Source organism: Onychostruthus taczanowskii, unplaced genomic scaffold (assembly GCF_017590055.1).
Source record: "Onychostruthus taczanowskii isolate IOZ18803 unplaced genomic scaffold, ASM1759005v1 scaffold150, whole genome shotgun sequence".
Classification (NCBI taxonomy): domain Eukaryota; kingdom Metazoa; phylum Chordata; class Aves; order Passeriformes; family Passeridae; genus Onychostruthus; species Onychostruthus taczanowskii.
The window spans coordinates 445780-457951 of NW_024498686.1; the positions used below are offsets into that span (position 1 = coordinate 445780).

Consider the following 12172-nt stretch of genomic DNA (forward strand, 5'->3'; position numbering starts at 1 on the left):
TTCCGCTGCATCCTCTGATGCACGAGTTTAACTCTCCTCTGCGAACAGCTTTGCCTGTCACTTTGGCAGACGGTGTCCATCCCCTCGTTCCCCGTTCCCTCCAGCGGCAGGGAACCGGGTATGGGAGAACGCCGCCGCCCGGCCAATGCTCTCTCAGTGTCTGTCTCCCCCCACGTCCCGCAGCCCCTCGCACTCTCCCGCTCCGCTCCGCCGCCACCCCCTGCCTCGAACTCCCCCCTTCCCCTCTTACCTCGCTCGCAGTCAGCGCGGCCGCGCTCCGCCGCGCCCCGGCCGGCCCCGGGTACGCAGCCGGCTCGCCCCTCGCCGCCGCCGGGTTGGGCGCAGGAGTTGCGGCGGCCCCGCGGCGCCCGGCCCCCCGCCGCGGCAGAGCGGGCGCCGCCGGTGCCCAGGGGCGTTGGGCCGCAGGGAAGCCCCCGGCGGGGCAGCCGGAGGGGGGCTGTGGGGCGCGGGCGGCCGGGAGGCTGGCGGAGACCTGCCCCGGCCCGCGGAGTCCGGGGATCGCCCCTATCACCAGCGCCACCACGAAGCCGGCGAATGTCATGGTGCCAGTCCCGCCGGCTTGGGTCCATCTCCCCCTCGCATCGCGCCCGGGATGCGAGGAGGGAAGGCGGGGCCGCGGCGTCCCGCTAATCCCCCTCGCCGCACACCCCTGCCGCCCGCCCCCGGCTGCCCGGCCCGCGGGGGCAGGGCGAGCGGGGCGCGGAGAGGCGCAGCCCCGGCACCGCCGGCTCTCTACCTGCCGCAGCCTGCCCAGCGCGGCGGGGAGCGGAGCGGAGCGCCCGGCCACGGGCACGGCCCCTCGGGCAGCCCCGGCGAGCTTTACAGGGGGATGCGTCCCCCGAGCCCGGCCCCGGGGCTCCCTCCCGCTCCCCTGCCAGCCTTGGGGCTACCACCCCTGTACCATGCCTCGCCTTCGCCGGCTTCCCTCCGAGTTCTGTTCTGCCCGCGGTCTCACCGCAGGCTCACCCCACCCCTCGCTTTGGGGCTTCCCTAGCAGGGCACCTTCTCTGCCCTGTCCCGTGCCTGTCTCTCCCCGAACCTCCGATAACCTCACAAAGAGCAGAAGGAGCCGGGACAGAACCTGGCCTGGGGTCCGCAGCTTCGGGGCGAGAGGCCCTCAGGGCCGTCTAGGGCGGCACAGGGGATGGAGAAATCCCCAGACGTGTTAGCGGGGAACAAAGGGGCTGCAAACAAATACCGTGAAATGTCTTCGAGGGTTTCGCATTATCCCAGTCCCATGTGCTCTGAATAGTAATCTGCTTATTTCTGAGCACTGCAGAGGTCTGCATGACCTGAACATCTCTGATTTCATTATCCCACCGGGATGGCTGTCAGTCAGATGGCTTCTTTGTCTCATACTGTTCAGTTGTTAGTTTGGGTTAGTTACTATGTTGTACTTTACTGCTGGTTTTAATCTATGCCGTTCATTCTTGAGGTCCAATTCTGCTTTGTGGAGCACGTATGCTTTAACTGGCAATTTGTAATGTGAGTCTATTGATTCATCTCTCCATAAGGTCCCTTTTCCTCTCTAATTTTTTTGTCTGGGAAGTGTTAATCTGGTTCTTGAGTGAGCACATGAGTATTTCCACTATCTTTTGTTGAGACAAAAGTCTAAAAGAAAGAGGGTGATTTCTGTTTTCCATGCAGAATGCCTCATATATCCAGTGAACTGTACCCCTCATTTAGCAACCTCCAAACTGTTCAAAAGGTGCAAAATGCAACTTTATCAGTTTAAACTTTTGTTTATAAGAACAAAAGAGCTTCAGTGCTAAGGAGAGCAGGTAACGTGGTGTTTGGGATTGTCTGTGTTCATCTTAGTTCTGCTTATGTGTGGTTAATTCTTTATTGCAGCATTACAGTTTGTATTTCAATCACTCACAAAGTTAAAGCACACTCTGCTGGGGTTTCTACAGCAACGTGAAAACTATGCTATCACAGTGTCTGTTGCACTTTGTGGACAGTAGCGCACAGATTGTTCTTTCTTGCTGAGACTTCTTCTGGGGATATGGATATGCCTTATTTAAAAAACCATCAGGACTGGCAAGAATTTAATTTGTTTTCAAAGCATTTGACTATATTTGCCTATATACAAGATATTAGCCTGAAAACAACTCATTATGGCCATTTTTAAATTGTCTGAAATTCTGTTTCTGTCATGACAAGTTGCTTGCTTTTATCCTTTGGGAAGGACCAGCGCAGCTGGTTACGGTTTCCTTCTTTGCCTAGTAAACACTTTTTGGCATCAAATAACAATATTTTGTTTTCCCTGACCTAAGCTCTTTTTCCAACCCTCTGTAGCCTGGAAGAAAAAGGGTTCTGATCATCACAGGGGGAAGAGAACAAATGAGTAGGATGAGTCTTGCAAACTGCTTCAGGCAAAGCTCTGAACTTGGCACTTAATTCGTGTATTCAGATTGCATTCACCTCCCCAAGGTGTGTGGCCTGTGCAAGGAACCTTCTTTACCTATTTGGGCAGAGGTATTTGTGCTTGAGCTTGCAAAATGGTACTCAGCAGGAGGTGGGGGAAAAGAGGGCAGGCTACTCAGGGAAAAAGGTTTGGAAGTAACTACAATTCCAAAAAATCATCAAGAAGAAAAAAAGCAGTGTCATAGTGATTCACTCCCTAGACAGGGTTCATGTTTAATGGAAGGATGCACATGTGCAGACTGACTCTTGAAGAATGTAATTGTTATCATGATTGTTCTTTTTGATGTGGCCTTATAAGGAGAAGGAGCCTTAATTTGTTTTAGAAACCATAAATGAGCTTTCCCTATGATATGAGGTCTGTTAATGTTACAGGAAATAAAGATTTTCTAACAGTTTACAAATTAGGGACTCAGTCTGGCATCCATTCAAGACATTGATAGTAAACTCACTGTAAAGAGGCGGGGCACTCTCCTAAGGAATCCTGGAGCTGATAGAGGGGTTTTTTGCAGGCTGTATGCTTTGCACTTTGCTTGCAGCTTCTGTCTTGGCTTGAGCATTTCTGAGTGTCTCCCCCATAAGTTTTCTCTGGTGTCTGAACAGTGTGAGCACATGCACAGTTTGTCCTGCGGCTCTGGCACTTACAGGTGCCATGCAGAGAATCACTCTGATCTGCTTAACTGCTTTTATCACACTCGTAGGAAGCTCATTATCTCTGTGACTTCTGCCTCTGTCACATGTAGTCACAATCACTCCAAAGTTATTGGAAAGAGCAAAGACAAAACAAGAGTTACATTTATAGACTGTGGTTTTGAGAACTTTGATTCTTTTGGGCTTAAAATGGACTCTTACACTTAAAACAACAGTAAAAAACTGTATTATGCTTTAAGGGTGGACTTTGCCTTCACATATTTGGAAACAAGAAACAGAGGATTATTACTCTGATATAGCTTTAGAAAGATGCCAGATATGAAATGCTCTTAGTGCATTTAGCCACCTTAAAAAGTGTTCTCTCTGTTGTACAAAACTGTTGAAAACTCATTCACAAATTCAACTGCTTTTGAAAAAGGAAATGCAAATGAAAAGGAAAGCAAAAATATGTTTTCTTAGTTAGGAAAATAGGAAAGTAGTTCTTTGGAAACCTCAAAATCAACCTGGGTGTTACATATAACTTGGGTTCTGAAATTACAGCGTCCAGCTTTTCAGGAAAAAAAAGGCAAAAAATGCTGAAAAATCACAAATCTTTGGAAACTGCAAGTTAAACTCCTGCTGCAGCACTGGGGGATTTATAGTCAGTAATCTGCGTTTAACAAGGTCTGTATTTTTATAGGAAAGCAAAGGCTTGTTATGATCTTTTGGGACTGGTAGGGAAAATAATCCATTAAGATGACATTACAGTGGGTGAACTGGCTCCGGGTGAAGCCCATTCCCGAATTTGCAAAATGGTTCCAATACTTAGTCTCGGTATTTAGCTTGTTTTGACAGCAGTCCCGACGACCAACACTCATGACCAAAGCTGGGGAATCTGTGCTGTGCACTGGCAACTTCCATGACAGCAGTTGGAAATTGTCTGCTGGAATGAGTTTTAGTTTCTGTACAATTCCACGGGGTTGGCTGCTTTTTTCTCTATTGATTTTTGATAGTCCCAACACCAAACTGTTAATAAAACAAATATAATAAATAATTCATAGTTATGAATGGATCTGACCACGTCAAAACCACTTCATATTTCCATGCATAAGATTCCTTAGGTTACCCAAGAAATGGAAATAATGGAAATATTCACATAATACAGAGCAGTGTGGGTTATTCATAATTATGCAAGGCTTTAAAGGAAACTTACTGGAGAGCTTCCTTCATCCTAATAGCTTTCTAAAAGCAGTTGATAGTTCTTCCCTGTGGCTGGCTCTGATTTTGCATCGTGTGAGGATACAGGTTATTAGAGGACTAATTTTCAATGAGTGGTTCATGTGAATAGGTGAAAATATCTGATGTGTGGGTTAACCGTGCAAAAATAGTAGTCCTGCATTTCAAAAATTTTAATACCCAGCTTTTAAAATTCCGCTGGAGAATCAGTCTAATTCTGATGCCATTTGAATCAATAGGAAAATTCACTGATTAGCCTCTTCCTGTGTTCAGTAAAGCTGCTTACCTTTATTTTTGAGTCACTCATGCAGTGTGCTGTCAGCAGAGATTTTATAAAAGCTGAGCACTTCCAGCTGTTGATGGAATTCAGTTAAAATACTGGTGACAAGTAAAGGCCTGACTCAGTCCTGTCTCACTGCCACAGATAGCCCTATCCAAGGTATTCTCTCCTGCATTCCCTCCTGCCCACGTTAGTGTCAAGCAGCAGCACAGATGGGATAGCTCAGACCAAGGGCTGACTTCAGGCAATGAGCTATGTGAAAAATTCCCCCAGGAAAGAAGTACAAAGCAGAGAAAATGTAGTCAAACAGCCAGACACAACAATGAAATTATTTCCTTACTGTCTAGCTAATAATTTTGTACTTTTAAAAAAATATAATTAACTAGGCTGGGGCAAATAGATCAAGTGCTGGAATAAATGGAAAAACTTGTACACATGACCTAGTGGGCACTGGGTGAGATCAAACACCAGGCTGAAGTCAGGACTAGGAGAGGAAGCAAGGCTTCACACAAAGGAGACTTCCATGTGCAAAATGAGCCATGGAACGGGTGCTGAAATGAGTCAACATTTTTCGGATGTAAGTCAGCGCTCTTATAAAATAATTTTATTCATTAGTGTCATTCTTTTTAACTACATGGGCAGCAGAAATTTGAAATGCTGCCAAGTCTGACTCAACATTAATTTCGGTTTGTGCTTATGTGGAAGAGAATAGGCCTTTTGTCCATAATTCCATATAAGCTCCATAGGGTGACCCTGCATTGCACAGGATGTAGCTGAACAGCCGGTAATTGATGAGGTTTCCATTAACACATAACACAGTGTGCACAATAATGAGATCACAGGAAAAGCTTTTTTAAAGTGTTAAGTACTTTCTTGTGCAAGGAGCCGAGTTCGTATTATAACGGAATAAGGAACCTGTTTTCCTGGAACAAGGCAATAAGAAACCTGATTTCCTGGAGAAGTTCAATACATATGTGTATATGTGCTCAACACTGGGTTCCACGGACACGATGAAGTAACTGCAGTTAAAATGGCAAGGTTTAAAACTGGGGACCACTTTCTGCTGCATGTGTAAAGCAGGTGACAGGAGCACTGGGAGTAACAGTTTGGAACACTGGAGAAAGGATGTGTCCATGGAACGTGCAACTGGCCTAGCATATGGGCCTGTTCATGCACTCCCAGTGCTGTGGGGTTTGAGCCTGGTTTGATATTGCTTCCCTGAGCAACCTCCAAGCACTCCTTATGCTCCTGTCACAGAAGGAGCATTCAGCAGATCCCACGTGTGCGGTGCCATGTGGCAGAGTGGGGAGTGAGACTGGAGTGTGAGAGCAGGAGAGCCCCAGCCTGCCTGTGGAAATACAGCACAGGTGCTGCTTTATCTCCAGATGCTCGCAATGGGATGTAAAGGCAGCATCCCATATGTTGCAGTCTGTTAACTGGGTGAAAGGGGAGGCTGTGTAGCCAGCCTATAAATAAGTATATTTAAAGAGGCAAGAATATGCCAAGGAGGATATTTTGAAGAAATGGTATAGAAAATCACGTTTGTTAACAAACAAGCTTAGTGGAGTTTTGCTAAGAAATGGAACTTCAGTTCCAAACCTGACTACCCTGAGTGTATGTGGGATCTGATAAGTGAGTCAGTCCTTTAAGGGACAAAAAATGTGGAAAAAAATTGATAAATTCATCATAAAACATACATTTTGGACTCTTTTTCATATAGAAGGTGGCTTTGCAAGTGAGTCAACATAGGTAAGCCTGCCACAGGGCAGGACTAAGCCTTATTTATACAAAACATCCCCTGTCATTGAGGACAACTGGTTCACAGAGCTGAGATATATGACCTTCTACAATTTCCTCTGACATTCATGTGTAGTAGGTTCCCTGAGGTAAACAATGCTTTAGAAATGTACTTGTTTAAATAAGTTCTTCTCTCACAAACAGTCCAGGTAGTTCCCTCCAATGATTTATGTCTGGAATGGTAGCATTTGTCTTCTCTTTGCTCAGAGATAAATTTTTCAAAACATTTCCTAATAATACCTCTTTCAGAATTCTGCATTTCATTGTTGTGAAGTGGAAGTGCAGTGAAAATCCCAAACCACAGAAAGTGAGGCAGGCAGGGTTGGTTTGTGTTTTTGTCTTCCACCTCACCCAAGTCCCACCTTCCCATTAGAAGCAGTGGAAAGAGTCATTTCTGCTATTTGCTACACTACCTCCAACAGCAACACACACAGAGTCTGTAAAGACTTTTTTTCTGCACAGTTTCAGAGGGATGCAGGAATTAATTTAGTGTTGAGCTTACATATATGCAATGATCCTTGGTCAACATTACCCAAATTTAATCCTATCTATTTTATATAAATTTGTTTTCTGAGAAAGACGGAGGCTTCATTCTCTCTTCATTCTCTTCTCTCATAATAGTTTTGGATAAGAATATTATTATTTTTTCAAAGGAACACATATACTTACTGAAGGGAAAGCCAAAAAAACAGTTTATACTTACTTGACTCAGGGAGACTGGGATTTATTGGTTTGTGTTGAAAGTATGAGGACTAATTTCAAATTGCCTTTGTTTTACTTGAATTATTTGAGAAGTGTAACTGTTAAGGAGGGGAATATATTGATGAGTGTTTATAATCCATGGTCTCTTGGCTGTATATGTTAATAATTTCATTGAAACCAGTGAATCTCTCATGTTAGTGGGAAGATATTGTGCATTATGAATACATGCCTTAGTTTGCTCATATTGGTACCATTTAAAAAAATACAGATCCCAGTAGTTCCTAGCTTCCTCTCACAAATATATGCAGAGCTGCAGCAATCATTTCACATTGATTGCTATAAAGTGATGCACAAAGATATACTTGATATTTGTGCCTCCTTTCAACAATGTAGTTGAAATTTTACAGTGTAGACACATATGCTTTAAAATAAATAAGGTGGGGATCCTGTGTACAGTTTTGAGGAGTTTCTGTGCCAGGTGGGATCAGTTGCCGTTGCACTATTGAATTAACTCTCCTGTAGTTAGAACAGCACTGGCATTGCACAGACCTGTGACAGACATTGGCACTTAGATTGCCTTCGCTCCCACAGGATGCAGGTGGGAAGGGTGACAGATGACAAGGGTGCAAAGCAGGAAAGTTCCACTGCTGGAACTACTGGCAAAACAAAGAGTTTTCTTGTAATCTCATTGTTGTTTAAATCCTCCCTTATTTGTCTTTACTTCTGACTTTCTTATCTCCTCAGATCCCTCTTGTCCTATTATTGTGATTTCCCATTGCTATTTCCTTGATAATCTGATGGCTCTGTGGAATTACACGTTCCAGCTTACTGTTTTCATACTTAGCCATGTTGGCTGACATAATGATATGTCAAGTAAAAATTAAAATTAAGCCCATTGGATTATGAAGAACACTATTTTTTCTATAGGTACAGCTATATAAAACATAGATAGTGACTTCTGTTTTCATATTGATCTGCTTAGCACTCCATTTATTTTTTGAATAAGCGCTGTATTACACTACACTCTACTTTTTTTACTTTAGACTTTTAAACATTGTTCTTTTACACAGATACCTCCTCAAGGTAAGGCATTAAATTCTACCAGACCAAATATCCAGTTGTCAGAAGTAGAAGTACTGCTAGCTTTATCAATTGTAATTTCAAACCTCTCCTTGCTTTATTATGATTATTACTCTGTTTTGGAACCAGCTCTCAGAATGTTGCCATTAGGTTCAGCAGAGCCTTCATTTAGCCCTTACAAATCAGGTAAGTAACTTGTACTGGGAGCTATAGGAGGTGGACTTGCAATTTGAATCACAGGATCATAGAACACCACGTTGGAAAGGACCTCAAGGACCATCTGATCCAAACTTTCTTGGCAAAAGCACAACCTAGACAGGATGGTTCAGCACTCTTAAAAGTGTCCAGTGTTGGAAAATCCACCACTCCCCTGGGGAAATTACTTCAATGATGTGTAGTCCATGTGTCCACTTCTTTTTTTTTTTTCCTCTATATGTGGGTTTTTTCCTGAATTTATCTCTGAATTTCCTAGGATCCAGGAAAAGTGAAAAACTCCTTTCTCTAAGATTTCACTACAAGCCATATTCTGGAGTAACAAGAAGATAAACAATAAATTCAGGGCTATATTTAAAAACATTTAAAATATTTTGTACAAATAACATGCTGATGTTATAACATACCTCCCATTTAGTTAGCTGTGTAGGTATCCAGGAGACACTAAATAATACTGAAAACTAAAGTACAGAGTATGACAGGTAATACATAAAGATGAGTTTTCTGGAATGCAGAGACATCAGACACAGGAGGTTTTCAGTGTAGAAAGCTGCCATATCCTGTCACATGCTGTACAGTATCATTCAGTCTTCTTTACTGCCAGTCAGCACAAACAAACCAGCTCTGAGACGCAGCATGTGTACAAGTACCACAAGTAAACACAAAAATGAATGGGCTTGTTTTGCAAGCATGATGGAACACAGATTATGGCTGTAAGATAAAACTGGCAATATAATTTTAATGTATTGTGTGAAAAACACAGGGAAAGCAGGAAAGTGATACATAATATTTTCTGATCTCGGTGCTTGTAGAATTAAGTCTGTAAGTCAGTGAACACTGAGATGTGTAGAAATATGGCTCTCTGTTATTCAAAGCATTACCAATTCACACTTGGATGCTTTGGTTTGTAACAGTAAAGCCAAGAGATGTCATGTCAATAGATCTGTACTGCCCTTGCGTGGATCAAATTCAGCTCAGTGGTAGAACAGATAATAACACTGAATTGTATAATTACTAGAGATTTACTCCTGCCTCACTAAGGGGGCAGTGTCTAAGTGAAAAGGAGTCAATACAAGGCTAGATGCTATGCAACATAAAGCTGCACACCACCCTCTCTTCACATGCTGTATTTTAAGGCATATATACACAGACATTTCTGTTGAAAAGCATTCTCTGAATGTGGTGAGAAGCCTCTTGCCTGGTCTCCAAATGAAGTGGGACTTGAGGGAAGAAATGTAAAAAGGCCAAGTCTTATCTCTTGCAATACAAATTAACACACTGAATTTGTAGAGCAGAATAAACTAGACCAGACTGTTATGTGGTCCAAATGTCTGAGTACCTCAGGGCAGACCAAAAGTTAAAGGCTGTTGTTAAGGACATTGTCCAAACACCTCTAAAACACTGACGGGTTGCCTGGGGCATTGATGCCCTCTCCAGGGAGCCTGCTCAGTGTTTGACCACCGTCTCCTAAAGAAGTGCTTCCTAAGGTCAAGTGTGTATAGCTGTAAACAGGATATCTTGAATTAAGAATATGGACTATAAGTTTGGTAGTTTGTGACATTTCTGGAACAAAACATATTGATCAGAGGAATTTTTAAAAGCAGAAATTATTTTTATTCCCAGCAGTTAAACAAATCCAGTGCAAGGTCTTAAAACCCTCTCTTGACCCATTCACATTTTTCAGCAAAATAAAGTTCTGTTCAAAAAGCTTCTCTAATTCTGCTACAGTCCTGCTGGTTTTCTTCCAGCAATGTTGGATACTGCCTGTGAGGAAGCCAGAAAAATGTTTAGCTCAGGCCATGAAATAAGTTTTTTCCATGTAGGGGAATTAGAAATATTTTATAATTTTTTTAAACTTTTGTGTGTAAGTCACTTATTCTTGCTGAAAAAGTAGAATGAAATACGATGCTATTCAAAAGCAAAGGAGTTAGAGAGTCTCTGAAAATTCCTCTCAATGGTCACATCCAGGTATAAAGTTGGTGCAGGGGCAGCAGCTCCAACATCAAGGCTCTGTGTCCACTACAAAGGACATGTCCCAGGCTGATCAAGTGACAGTGCAACTTGAGCTAGATGAAGTGTGAAATCACAGCACATGCCGGGCAAATTATCCACAGCCAGTGGCAGGGTGTTTATGGAGGCTCTGTTTTGGCTGGATGTCTGTGGGCTTACTAAGGACAGGCAGTACTCGCCTGATAGACACTCTGCTACTACTTAGTTCCTTCCAATAGATTTTTAAACTCAATTGGAGCTGCTACAGTGAGCTTGTACAGATTCATGGGTGTGGTGTTTTTGCAATAGGCTCATTAAGTCAGATTTGCTTTCTGGTGGGGACACAGCCTAAGGCAGGGGTACAAAATCAAGCCCAGCTGTAGTCACTGGGTGTGTTGGGTTACTGTCACTTGTTTAAAATAGGCTCCAATATTGAGGTACCAGTTTATAAAGACATTGCTAAAGAGGTAGATCTAGGTACTTCATTGAAAGAGTGGGGGAAAGGGACATTAAATAAGAGTGTGATGTTAGTCCATGCTAACATCTGTTTTTCTGTTATAAAAGGTTCTTATATTTTATGTTTTTCTAATCATCCTTTCTGAGTTAAGAGACAAACTTTCTCATTTCATCTATTTGCTCAATTTAGAGTTTTAGTTTATTAATTTATTTAGCATCTAATAGGGCACAATGTAGTTTCAGTTTTGTGATGTGAAGAACAATTATAATGAGAGAACAGTGCTAAATTAAGCCATTTGTGTCTAATTCTGTGTAACCTTTACAATAATTTCTACTGACACAAAATAAGTAGCAGTTTTTTGCTAAATGGAGTAGTCTAGACTTGAATATATGTCAGTGTAACACAATTCCCAGATGGGTGCGAATTTGTGTCATTATTTGTTAGTGTTTTATAAATACTTTATAATGCTGTAAATGGTTAAACAAAGTGGCAGAGAATATCTGCTTATTGCACAACCACCTGACACTGGAAGTAGATACAAGTAGGCTGGAGGACAGTATTTGAATTCAAAATTATTGCAACAATAGAAATAACTAAAAAGATTGAATGCGTGTCAGAAAAGAGAAGTGCAAGGTAATGTACTCAGGGATAATCAGCTAAATAAAAATAGGATGTGGAAACTATTGGCTTCATAAATACGAAGGGGAAATGGAGAATGGATCAGAGTTGATGGCAATTCCACAAACTCCGTAGTCACCATTAGACCAGTGAGAATTCTGTCTGATACTTAACTGACCACAGCATGCACAGAGAAGCAGAAAGGCATGGAGCATTTTGCAAAAATACAACTTGTTTGTTTTGAAAGAGTGCATGTATACAGCACAACATCTTCATAGCCATTAATGTTTGTAGAGATCAGCTCATCTTAGCAACCAGTTCTAAAAATGGAGTGCAGGCTCCCACAAACCTCATCAGATCACATCCAGGAGGAAGTGATTTTGTTACTGCACAGAGACTTTTACTGTATTCATTACAGCCAACAATATCAGAGCAGTGTGCAGTAGCACGAGACAGCTACTTTCCCCATAACATTCCCATGGATAGGACAGTATAACTAGTAATGTATTCCCTAAGGAAATAAAAAAAAAACAACTTTTGGTATTGTAGTGTTTTAACATTTCAAAAGCTCCCTCATATTTCTAGGATATTTTATCACTGAGAAATGTGAGTACCTGCAAATGGGTTTTTTTTGTATTAGTCTGGACTTCTTTAATTTCCTTCTCTTCACGCATCTTTCTCAGTTTTCAGTGTGACCATGTGACATTCATAATGTCATTGTCATG

General features: G+C 42.5%; 1 protein-coding gene across 1 annotated transcript in view; it reads right to left on the reverse strand.

Moving 5' to 3' along the window:
* The window catches only part of PRSS12 (serine protease 12), a 31279-nt gene extending 30642 nt beyond the window's left edge, over positions 1-637 (reverse strand). The window contains 2 exon segments of the mRNA XM_041398931.1: positions 251-376; positions 379-637. Coding sequence (XP_041254865.1) covers positions 251-376; positions 379-562 — 310 coding nt within the window. The 5' untranslated portion in view covers positions 563-637.
* Positions 638-12172: the final 11535 nt, after the last annotated feature.